The 13,227-nt window shown below is 37.2% G+C and overlaps 1 protein-coding gene across 1 annotated transcript in view; it reads left to right on the plus strand.

Annotated features, from left to right (window-relative positions):
• The first annotated feature begins 5,323 nt into the window (after window positions 1–5,323).
• The window catches only part of L3MBTL4 (L3MBTL histone methyl-lysine binding protein 4), a 394,385-nt gene continuing 386,481 nt past the window's right edge, over window positions 5,324–13,227 (plus strand). The window contains exons 1-3 of the mRNA XM_036741011.1: window positions 5,324–5,404; window positions 5,902–6,004; window positions 11,707–11,761. Coding sequence (XP_036596906.1) covers window positions 5,933–6,004; window positions 11,707–11,761 — 127 coding nt within the window. The 5' untranslated portion in view covers window positions 5,324–5,404; window positions 5,902–5,932. The remainder of the gene's footprint in view (window positions 5,405–5,901; window positions 6,005–11,706; window positions 11,762–13,227) is intronic.

Raw genomic sequence — 13,227 nt, forward strand, 5'->3', positions numbered from 1 at the left:
CGTGAATTATTGTATTGCATTACAGTACCCTTATGCCTTTCAGGCTTCTTAGGGTGTGTATGTCATACGCTTTTACCCTACATGGCCTTTAAATCGCTGTGCTTTTTAGGTCTTGTTCCCACTTTTTAATAGTCCTTTTGGTCTATCCTCCTGGGCCAGCTGTCATGTTTTCCTGCTCTTTCCTTCTCTCTGAGCTCCTTTCCAGCTTTGGAATTTGATTATAAGATCTGCTGCTTTGGTTTTCAAAAACAGCTAACTCAGGTTGTTAGGATTGTGTGTGAATAGGAGTAAACAGCTTATGAAACTTTCGAGTTGCCCTAGGGAAGTCAGCTTGGCAGCCCTGGAAAGAGTAGGGGACTTTAGAGGTAAAGGACCAGGATTTTAATTCTTCCTCTGCCTTGGGCTCCATTTTCCTCTTTATTTCATGTGTTTGTCAGGCTCAAATGAGATAACATATGTAAAGTGTTTTTGCTGATTTTAAAGGGCTATATAAATGTTAACTGTTATTATCATGATTTGAAGATCAATGTCTGGATCATTTTGCTAAAGCTGCACAGTCCCCAGGGGGTGTTTTCCCTCCGAATCACCACTACTTTTAGCGTGTGTCCCAAAGTGTCATAGTTATATCTTCAGGATTGCCCATTCCTGTTTATTTGCTGTGAACCCCACCTTTCTTGGGAAGCCAGCCCTTGCGGGTATTATTTTTTGACTGTTTGTATTATGCTGTATAACAGGTGCAATCCAGGTACTAACTTTGTGTAGGGAGTTAGTGCCGACCCTGGGGCTGCTCGGACCCTAGCGCTTGGTCTGTTTCCTGGGTAATACCAGACAGGCTTAGTAGGAGTTGGAACGGTAGGCCCCCGGAGGAAAGACTTCCATCCCTAGCAGCCCCCCTAACAGCACCCCCCCTCCTGCTCTGATAGCCATCCTTTCTCATGCAGGCAGAGTCCATTCACCAAGGACTCACAAGCCCAGTAGGAGGAACACAGCTGGCCACTACCTAATGCTCTTGAACCAGTGCCTAACACAAACATGCTTTAATTAATGGGAACTTCTTTGATACTTTACAAGGTCATCCTGCCCCGTGCCTCACATAGCTCATACAGTTCTGACAATCAATTTGTATCCTGCCCGAGCCTTCCCATGCCTCTTTAGATACTGTAGAAACAGCACTCCCCTCCTGTTCCCAGCCTTTCCTGTCACTGTAGAATAGCACTCCCCTCCTGTTCCCATACTCCTATGGAAACCACCTTACCACAACCCTAGTTTTCCCATACGCTTGTAGGCAACATAGTTTATAATAATCCAGATTCTTCCCACCAGATATCGCTACTTACATCTAATCTAAGTGCAACAATACATTACTGAAGCACATCCCTTTTTTCCCATGCATTCATCCCCTTGAACACCTGCTTCTGCTTATGTAGTGCAAAAACCTATAAAAATGGATAATGGCTTCCAATAAATCGGAGTTATAACCATCTTTGCTCCCGCCTCATCATTGCGTACTGAGATAGGGCAACTTGCTGGTCAAGACCCTAGCACTTTGATATTTTGAGATTTTGCCAAGAAAAGTCAAATTTATTTCAGCTACGATGTGGCTGGTTGGGCTGTATATATTCTTAACTGGCATTTGAAGTGATTAAAAGATTTCATTTAATTTTCTGCTCTGGCTGATTGTTAGGTTTCTTTCTCTCTATGGCATTGAATGTTTAATTGTCTCTGGTTAGGAACCTCTCTTGTCTAGCTTTATTGTTTCTGGGCTGAAAAGAGATACTGTTAAATATCATGCATAGATAAATAACATCATTGAATTTTTTCCCTTAATAGTATTTTATTTTTCCCAGTTACATATAAGATAGTTTTTAACATTCACTTTTATAAGATTTTGAGCTCCAAATTTTTTTCTCCCCTCTCCCCTCCCCCTTCCCCGAGATGGCATGCAATCTGATATAGGCTATACATGTACAATCATACTAAACATATTTCCACATTAGTCATTTTGTGAAAGAAGAATTGGAACCAAAGGGAAAAACCATGAGAAAGGAAAAAAAAAAAGAATAATGTGCTTCAATCTTCATTCAGGCTCCTTAGTTCTTTCTCTGGATATGGATAGCATATTCCATCTTGAGTCTTTTGGAATTGTCTTAGAACATTGTATTGCTGAGAAGAACTAAGTCTATCAGAGTTGGTCATTGTACAACGTTGCTGTTACTGTGTACAGTGTTCTCCTGGTTCTGCTCACTTCACTCAGCATCAATTCATAAAAGTCTTCCCAGGTTTTCCTGACATCTGCCTGCTAATAATTTCTTATAGAACAATAATATTCCATTACATTCATGTACTGCAACTTTTTTAGTCATTCCCCAACTGATGGCCGTCCCCTCAATTTCTAATTCTTGGCCACCACAAAAAGAGCTGCTATAAATATTTTTGTACATGTGGGTCCTATTCCCATTTTTTACGATCTCTTCAGGATACAGACCTAGTAGGGTATTGCTGGATCAAAGGGTATGTACATTTTTATAGCCCTTTGGACATAGTTCCAAATTGTTCTCCAGAATGGTTGGATCAGTTCACAACTCCACCAACAATGTCTTAGTGTTCCAATTTTCCCACATCTTCTCCAACATTTATGTTTTGTTGTGTTAGCCAATCTGATAGGTGTGAGGTGGTACCTCAGATTTGTTTTAATTTGCATTTCTCTAATCAACAGTGATTTAGAGCATTTTTATATGACTATTGATAGCTTTAATTTCTTCATCTGAAAACTGCCTGTTCATATCCTTTGACCATTTGTGATTAAACTTTTTAAAAAAGCTGTTCTAAATAGCATATATTCTTTCTCTTATGAAACATGGAAAACCCATGTTTATCTCATAAAATAACTAGCATTCACATGGGACCTAAGATTTGCAAAGCTTTACATATGTTATATCATTTGATCCCCACAACAACCTTGTGAGGTGAGTACTATTATTATGCCCTTTTCTAGAGGAAACTGAGGCAAGTAGCAGTTAAGTCACTTTCCCGGTCACACATTTTAATATCTGAGGTGGGATTTGAGTCTTTGACTTTCTGACCCCAAGTCTAGCCTCTTCTTTAACCATTACATCACACTTCTTACATATTTATGGTGTTTAAAAAACTCATTGAAAAGAAAAGCAGAGTGGTGACATGGATGAGAAGCAGAAAAAAGAGATGAGGTTTGGTGGTGGGGAGGGGGGACTGTAAATAGACAGATTGCTTTTAATTTTCTAAGTTCTGGGACATTATTAGTAATGAAAGGTGAGCCAGGCTGGGTGGTGCTTATGTCTTGTGCAATAATACTTTGCCGGAGGCATCAAATCTAAATAGTTCATTTGCATAGAAGTGCATAATAGATATCACCAGGAGCTAGTCATGATAAATTTTATTTATAGTCCATGAAATGAATGTTATTTTATTGAGTTCAGTCAGACAAGTACATTTCTCAGGGATAGGAATAGCTTCTCAATTGAAGCAAATGCTTACTGGCCATGGAAAACAGACTTTTGTACATTAGAGAAAAATGAGGAGATTGGCAAGCCTAGTAACTATGTACCGTGAAGCCAAGCAGCGTTCTAATGAGACTCTTGACTTACAAGTCAACAGCTGATCAATTAAAAGCCCTCATCACCCAGTTAACAGATTGGTCACACGTGTAGGCCTGATTAGCAGCAACGAACTGTAGTTTTGATTCAGAGGGGTGCCTTTCGCTTTTCGTCTATAATATGAAGCATAACGTTATTTTAACATTTTGTTTTATAAATAACTTGTACTCATGGTTATGTAGATTTTAGAGCTGGAGAGGATGTAAAACATCAGGAGTCAGCATGATGAACTGGAAATTCATTGAACTGGAAGATAAAAGACCCAGGTCGTCCACCTATACCTACCAAAGGCTGCCACTACCCCTCTTTAGGCCTTATTTTTCTCATTAATAAAGTGGGAATTTTTTTAATGTTTCCCAAATTTCCCTCCAGTTCTAAAATTCCATAACTTTTTAAAAAACCAGCTTCCCTAATTTTGCAAAGGAGATGATGCTCAGAGGGTTTAAGGTGACTTGCCCAAATGTAGTAAGTCAACCAGCATTTTTAAATTTTTTTCCTTGCAAAACATATTCCCATATTAGCCACGTTGCAAAAGAAAACAGAAAAGACCCCCAAGAAAAATAAAGGGAAAAATAAGCTTCAGTCTGTACTCAGAGTTCATCAGTTTTTTCTCTGAATATAGATAAGATTTTTCCTCTTGGGTCCTTTAGAATTGTCTTGGATCATTGTCTTGAGGTAGCTAAGTCTTTCACAGTTGATCATCATTAAAATATTGCTATTACTGTGTGCAATGTTCTTCTGGTTCCGCTCACTTCACTTTGCATCAGTTTACATAAATCTCCCCATGTTTTTGTGAAACTATCTTTTGCCTCATTTCTTATAGTACAGTAGTATTCCATCACATTCATGTTCTTCCACAACTTGTTTAGCTATTTTCCAATTCATGGGTGTCCTCCCAATTTCTAATTCTTTGTCAATGCAAAAAGAACTGCTAGGCCCTTTTCTTTGATATCTTTGGGATTACAGACAGACCTAGTAGTGACAATCAGCTTTTATTTAAGTACTTTTTTTGTGCCTAGCCCTGGGGATAACAAAGAAAGGCAAAAAACAGCCCCCGTTCTCGAGGAGGTCACAGTCTAATGAGGGAACAGAGCATGCAGACATCTAGGTACAAATGACTTTGTATAAACAAGATGTATACAGGATAAAATCTCGAAACAAAAAGTGCTAAGATTAAGACAGACTGGGAAAGGCTTCTTACAGAAAGTATGATTTTAGCTGAGACTTGAAGGAATTCAGGGGAAACTAGGAGGTAGAGGTGAAGAGAGAAAGAGTGTTTTGGGCATAGAGGCAGCCTAGGATAGTGACTCTTTTAACAAACATTCTTGAATGTCTGCCCTCAAATTATATAGGTGTATAAATATACATGTGAATACATACATGCATGCATGCTAACATGAGTACATATTAGTATGTGTATGTATATATACATATATACATACACATACACACATTATATATCTATTCATATACACACCTGGTGGTAGACATTCAAAAATTTTATAGGAGAAAATGTTTGTTATAAGAGAGTCACTTAGGCTCTGAGTATGTATGTGCCTGTGTGTATACATATATTTATACAGACATATATGTTTGTAATATACATTTATGCATGTAAGTATATATGTAAATATATGTGTATATATCTTTATCTCATTGTTGAAATCTTTGTTTTCATTTGTTGTGTTTCAGAGCGTTGTGGTATGCTTTTGATGACTCATACCTTTGGTGAAGACTGCCTTTGGCTGGACACTTCTCGTCATTTAGAAAATGTGAGTACCCTCATTTGTAGGCAGCATGAAGAGAAAAGACTATGATAAATTTCCCCAAATTATCATTTAAGGGGCAGGGAAGCATGTTAAAAGTAATAAAAGCATTGTAGACATCTTAATGTGAATTTGTTCTACAAATAGTATACTGCATTTTTTTTATAATTTAATTTTCCCATTCCACCCTGGAGAATTAGGTATGATACTTAATCAGCTAAGCAGCAAAACAAAAATTACCTGACATAACAATTGCAGTAATATTTGTCTTGGAAGTAAATTCCAGATGCGTTGGAGAATATTTCTTCTGCTCATAATTGTATGGTTCTGTTTAAAATTTTATAGCTTCATTCATTTATTGAGGATTGCAGATCCATTGTGTAATTTTTGTTAATATGTTTATGGAGGCAGGCCCTAATCACCATTTGTAAGATTTATAATTTAAAGCATGTTTAATGAATTGTAGAAAAATATTTCTTTTCTCATTTTATATTCTCTTGCAGAGACCTGCTGGTAAGGAGTAAGAACGTGACAATGAAACAGCTTCACAAAAAGAGGAAGCGTAATGTAGATTCCAAGGACCATCTGACTCAGGAGCGAGGCAAGGTAAGGTCTGAACATCTGATCCCTTAGGATATATGTTGACTTTCTTTGTAAACTGAATAGTATAGTTATACATTCCTTTTCTAATAATCACTAGCGGGTTTCTCATCCACACTCTATTTTTAGGACTTGATTGAAATGGACTCTGTCTCGCTATCTCTGTGTGTATATATATATATATATACATATATGTATTTACTTTATGTATACAGAATTATAATTATGGCCAATTCGCATACTAATAGAATATGTAGAACCATGTATATTCTGTTCAGAATGCAGAGAATTATCAATTTTTAAAAGTGAAATGTCAAAATAAGGATGGGAATTGGACCTGTGATGTCTGGTATAGACAGTTTCTCCCAGGTAAGGAAACTCTTTCTTCTACATCATCTCTGCAACTTATAGTGTCAAGAGAGTTGCCGAGAGCATTGAGTGGTTAAATGTGTCAGAGGCTGGATTTGAACTCAGATCTTCCTGACTCTAGCCCTAGCTCTCTATCCCCTGAGCCATCTAGCTGCCTCTATAGTAGTGGCTCCAATCTTGTATGATCTTGAACATGGTGCATTGGTGTTTGAATTATTTAGTTCTGGCTATTTGTGATATTTAATTTTCTTTACCTGGGAATTCTGCATTTTGGCTATATGTTTCTGGGGGTTTTTGTTTTGGGACTCTTTCAGGAGGCAACCGATGAATTCTTTCACTTTGTACTTTGCTCTCTGGTTCTAACATATCTGAACAGCTTTCTTTGGTGATTTCTTAAAGTACGATATCCAGCCTATTTTTCTTTTTTTGGTCATAGCTTTCATGTATTTCAGTGATTCTTAAATTTTTTCTCCTCTATTTGTTTTCCAGGTCTTTTTTAAAAAAAATGAGATACCTCATTTTCCTCTTTTTTTTTTCTCTTCAGAGTTTTGACTTGTTTTAGTATTTCTTAATGTCTTATGAGTTATTAGCTTCTATTGGTCCATTCAAATTTTCATAAAGAGTAAGGTTTTTTATATCTCTTGATCAAAGCTGTTAATTCTTTAATCATATTTTTCTTCATTTTTCCCATTTTCCCCCTCTGTTGCTCTTGTTTCTAAAATTATCTCTTAAAATCTTTAAAAAAAACCCCAAACCCTCTTGCTTTAATTCTTCCTGGAATTCTGGTTTGTCTAGAATTCTGGTTTGTCTAATGTTTGACTAATGTTGTCCAGTGTTCTTTGAGACTGCTTGTAGATGTGTTTGACTCATTCTCTTCTCTGTTTTTATTTTGAGCTTCCCGCCCTCTGTAATAACTCATTATGGTGTGATTTTTTTTATTTGCTTATTCTTCCGATCTGCTTCTTGTCTATGAACTTTATGTTAGCTCTAGGCTCTGCATACTGATGGGTGGAATGTCTGGGTTTGGTGGGAAACTATACTGTACTTCTTCCTACTTTTCTTCCTGATCCCTCTTAATTTTAGTGCCTTCCATCTGTTAATTACTCCCCGTTTAAGCTCATAGATAGCTTGTTTGTACACATTTGCTTGTTGTCTTCCCCTGATTGTGAACTCCTTGAGGGCAAGGACTGTCTTTTACTTTTCTTTGTATCCTTAGCATTTACCTCAGTGCCTACTAAATGATATACACATAAAATGGTTATTGATTGACTAAACTGCCTTCTTAGCTTTGCTCCTCCCCCACATCACACACTATTAAGTTTTGTCTGCTTTATTAATGTTTTCTCTATCACTTTCTTAAGTCTAGACAATCAACAAAACAATAAATTAAGCCTTGATTTGTAGCATTTGCTGATTTTCAAGTTGTAATGTTCTCATTGAAAATTTAATTATTCATCTCTCCGGTATGAACTGGCTCCAGCCCACTCCTTATTGTTGTGAACTATTCATGACCTATAAGAAATGATGACTATGAGGAATACATGGAATCACATAAACACTTATAAGGACTAGTATGGGAGAAAGTAAGAAGAATCATGAAAACAATATAAATAATCACTCCAATATTGTAAGAGGAAAGAGCAGTGAAATAACTAAACCTGAATGCTGAGAAATTGTAATGACGACCTTTGGTCCCCAAAAAGACATAGGAAAATACGTCTCCATCCCTGCTCGTACAGGTGAGAAGATTGTGTGGAAAACTGCATTTTATAGAAGATTTAGTGGATAGGTCATTCACTCTGTCTGAACTGATTTTTCCCCTCTCTATTTTTATCCTCTGTTATAAGAGATGCCTCTTTGGGAGGGAAAGGGAAGGACATATTGGAAAATGTAAACAATAGAAAAACCAAAAATATATCATGAAGAATTAAAATTCAAAAAAGAAGATGAGTATGTCGAAGAGCTCATTTTCAAGTTGCAATTTATTATGAGGGTCATTGAATCAGTTTTCAGCATTTTTTTACGTTCATTAAGCCTGTGTATATTGCTATCTTGGGCATTGATACCATGGTAACGGATCAACAAGCATTTATTAAGCACTTACTATGTGCCAGGAATTGTATTAAATTTAGGGCATATAAAGAAAGACAAAAATCCAGCATGATGTTGGGAAATCTTATAATCTTTGGGAAGATTCTCATTCTCAGGGAGGTAAAGGCACAAAGGAATTTTCATTTCCAAGATGGTGACTTGAAATTGGCAAGTAGTAGGAATAAAAAGTTTTAAATCTTTTTATTTTCTTTCATCCAATTTGAATTTACGACCAGTGAAATGTAGAAGCTGATTAATTAGGAAAAAAATTATTCTGTTACAGTAAAAGAACATGATGAAGGGTAGGCAATTGAAGGAAGAGAACATTAAACCTTTTGGATTGTTTTCCTTGTTTGCTAATCCTCTCTCTCCAATAGTTGGATTGTAAATCAGTGAATGGAAATTTTCATGCAGAGAATTTTTATTTGTCTTGAATTTATTTTCTGGTACTTTATTATGCAAATAACATTCACTCTTTCCATATTTTTCTTAAGGAGGGGGACACTGAGATTTGTTCTCAATTTTCAACTCTAACTTTTTCATCCTTTGTGATTTGATTGTATTTGTTCCTTATTAACCCTCTAGGTGTTATACCTGTTTGGTAGGATTTGCAAAAGACTGAGTCCTCATTTTTTCTCTTTTTGAAATGATTCTTTTAAAAATTAATTACAGCTAGGATTTATGACATGTAGATGTGTGAAATAAGCAATTATCTTTTCAAATTTTATAAAATTATCCAACAAGTGGGATTAATTGATCATAACAGTAGTACAAATTATTCTAAAATTCAAAATTATGCTCAGTTTTCTGGCTTGTGTGAAGCCCATTATATCCCTGCAAATGAAATTCATTTGTTCCACAAAACTCTTATGAAGAGTCTGTTTTGTGCAAAGGATTTTGTAGGAGCTGGGGATATATACAGGTATGGGTTAAAGCACAATCTTCAGACTTTATCATCTAGTTTTTGGTTTTTTTTTTTACAATCTCTAGTCTCCTTTACTGGATAGTTTTTTTGTTTCTCTTTGTAAGGTGCTTTGTAAACCTCCAAGTGCTATGTGAAGTAGCTATTTATGTAAATATAATACAAATTAGAAAATGAAAAATAGGTAAGAGAGTTCCGAATAAACTATTCTGAAAATTTTGAGGTGGTAGAGATCATTTCTGTCTGGAAGCGTCAGGGAAGGCTTCCAGCTCCTGAACTTCATAGGGAGGGGTAGATTGCAACAGATAGAAAGGTAGAAGAGGTAGGTATTCATTGCAGGAATTAAGGATGGAATGAGCAAAGGTAGAAGGGTGTGTGTGTGTGTGTGTGTGTGTGTGTGTGTGTGGAATAGGGCTGGAGAGTAGCTTGGAGCTAGACTGCAAAGGGCTTTGACCACCACACTAAGGAGATGTACTGTTTTATTAGAAAATTGGGAATTGGTGAATGTTCTAGGATAGGTCAGCAATGTGATCATAGCTGTTCATCAGGCAGCAGCAAGAATGATTTCAGTAGTGAGAGATGAAGAGATGACAGGGTGTTCAGTGTGCCATATATTATGATACTCTGTGATGAGAAGTAGTGAAGGATTGAACTAGAGTGGTGCTATTAGTCACAGAAAGCAGCTGATAGAAAGGCAAGAGGTGTTGAGTCGTTTCAGTCGTGTCTGACTCTTCATGACCCCATTTGGGGTTTTCTTGACAAAGATACTGCTGGAGTGATTTGCCATTTCCTTCTCCAGCCCATTTTACAGATGAGAAACTGAGGCAAACAGGGCTAAGTGACTTGCCCAGGATCACACAGATAGTAAGTGTCTGAGGCTGGATTTGAACTTAGGAAGGTCAATCTTCCTGATTCCAGGCCCAGCATTCTATCCATTGCGCTACCTAGCTGTCCATATAAATGCAAGGTAAATAAATTCACAGGGAGATGTGGAGTTAAGTGTTTCCCTTGTTTTAAGTGTTCTAGTGCTTATGAAAAAAAATTAGGTAACACATTGGTGTTGTATAGCATTGGGTGTGACCCAGGTAGACATTCTGCTATCTTCACTGGCTCAAGAGACAAAATGAGGTGGTAGAAACAATATTGGGCTTGGAGTCAGGACATTCTGGTTTGAATACCACCTCTGACACTTACTAGCTGTGTGACAATAGGAAAATCTCTCAACATCTCTGAGGCCTAGTTTCCTGTAGAGTAGGGGTGATAATAGTAGCATCTACTTAAAGGATTCTTGTGCAATTCAAATGGGATAATGTATATATAGTGCCTTGAAAATGTTAAAGAAATTATATAAATGGGAACTCCTCTTATGACTTTGAACTCTGATTTCCGTCACCTTTTCTATCCTGAGATTAAAATGTTCATTAGGGATTGGCGCTATGGCTGCACAGTGTATCGGGTGAAGAGGAATGGGATTGGAATAAAGGACTTTCAGTGAGACTGTCCTTTCACATACCATCGGGGAGTACTGGAAGCTAGCAGGTCATATTATTATGCCACTTATCTTTTCTCCTACTTATTTATTTTCCTTCTAGATGTCTGCTGCATAAATTTGTCTTTATGTATAAACATATTATATAAAATCCTTATAGTAGATCAGAGCTGTCTTAAACTTTTGATTTTTAAAAAAAACATTTTTTTTATTTTTCAAATCTTTTGATTTTTTTAATATTGGGGTTGGGGAGGTAAGTGGGAAGAGAAAGGGGCATGGACCTCTAATTATATTAGTGTAAGGGATTCCTAGAGAATCAATTCCTTCTACCAAAGCAGCTGTAATGATTCTGTAACTGATAGTCTTAGAGGATTGCCTGGGAGTACTGAGAACTTAATTACTCAGAGTTCTACGATCAGTGTGTATCACAGGAGGTCTTAAACCCAGATCTTAGCTTGGAGCTGCTATATAGCTGAGAATACCTCATGAAATAAAAGAAAATTAATAGAGAAGCTACATAGGACATTTTATTGACTTTTCAAGACATTTTTGTCTCATCCTGTCTTGTCAACTATGTCTTGTTAGCTCTCAGAAATCATACATTTATAACTTCTTGTGGATCGTTGAAAATTTCAAGAACCAAGGCTTGAGTGATTTAGAGCTCCCACTTTCGCCAAACATATTGAACCAAGACATTATTTGGCAGATCATGTAGCATAGTGTGCCCGTGTTAGGACTGGTGCTTCTTGTTTCCTGGACTATATAGAAAATGTGGTGTTCAGTTTTTCTAATGATGAACCAATGTGCTCTCTAAACTGGAAGTTTTCTGTCTTGTAGGAACAAGCTAAAGATGACAAGAAACAGAAGAATGGCATGAGTACTCCCTGTCAAGGTAACTATAATCATCTTCTTCGAAGTTTCGCTCTATAGTGAACCGTAAGATCGAAGGGGAATATTTAGTAATAGCACAGTTAGGATGTTTAGCTTTAAAAATTTAGTTAAATAGGGCTGTGTACATGTCAGTACTTCAGTAAATCCCCGATTTCTTCAATGTTTGGAAGAAATCAGTGGATGCCTAACTCATCCATGCCTTTTTGTGTAGTATAATTCTTCTCCATGATCTTCCAGATTTTCCCCATGCAGCAGTCACCCAGTTGAATTAGTCCTATCTCTGTAGATAAAATGTGGAAACAGAAGGTGGTCAGTTAATCCTATACATGTTACTTCCTATGTTTAGTGGCAGATGCCTCTCTACTAAGTCATTTTTGTGGTAAGTTAGCATTTGCACTCAGAAAATTAAAAGAGATCCCATACAGAACTTAGACAACCAAATGAGATTTACTGAAGGGTATTCTTTACATCAGACCGAGTTTAGAAAGTATTGGGAGATGCTGCAAATTTTCCATTCTATGTCTTCTTGTGGGTTTCTACTAGATTGGGCAGTTATGGTGTCGTGTCAGTTCGTGGGGGTGGGGGACTACCCCCAGTGGTTTCCCAGATATCCCTTTTTGTACAAGCAAGGTTTCATCTCTGATATTATCAAAAGTATTTCACTCTTATCTCTCACTTCCCAGGGGGTCTTCAGCATTGATTGGCAGGGATATAAAAGTGTCATCTTTTACCTCTGTTCCTAGATCTATCTTTTGGGATCTTTGAGCATTTTAAATTCGTTGAGGGGGTAAAGGAAAGTAAGAAGAAAGAGGCTAGGGAAGAGATTTTGACTTATTCCATGACCGACTTTGAAAATTCCTCAGGTTCATTCTCATAAAGATCAGGCCTGGTTCTCATGAGCTTGGCTGGACTCTTTGAAACATCGATCTGTAAATTTCCATGAGTCTGGGGGCTTGTGCTTCTGCAGCTAAACTCCACTTGAGATACTTGCTAGCTCTGTGACCCCAACAAGTCAGGTAAACTTTCTCTCCCTCTTTTCCTGAACTGTAAAATTAGTTGATTGAGTTCGATAGCCTATAAGACCCCTTCCAACTCTAAAAATGGAACAAGGAAAGAAATAAGCATTTATTAAATGCCTTCTGTTTGCCATGTATTATGCTAATCTTTGTTAACAATTATTATTTGGTCCTCACAACTTCTTGTGAGGTAAGTGTTACTATTATCCTCATTTTATAGTTGAGGAAACTGAGACAGACAGAGGTTGTGACTTGCTAGCTAGTGACTAGCTAGGAAGTGTCTGAGGCTGGATTTGAACTCATGTCTTCCTGACTCTAGGCCCTGCGCTGTATCTACTGTTGTGCCACCTAGCAGCTTCAGTCTGTGATCCTAGGTGTCCATTCCTTCATGAGGGGCTCTATGGGCAAAAACAAACAAACAACGCCCCCATTCTTCCCAAAAGGCATTTGT

The sequence above is a fragment of the Trichosurus vulpecula genome, chromosome 1, assembly GCF_011100635.1.
Source record: "Trichosurus vulpecula isolate mTriVul1 chromosome 1, mTriVul1.pri, whole genome shotgun sequence".
Taxonomy (NCBI): domain Eukaryota; kingdom Metazoa; phylum Chordata; class Mammalia; order Diprotodontia; family Phalangeridae; genus Trichosurus; species Trichosurus vulpecula.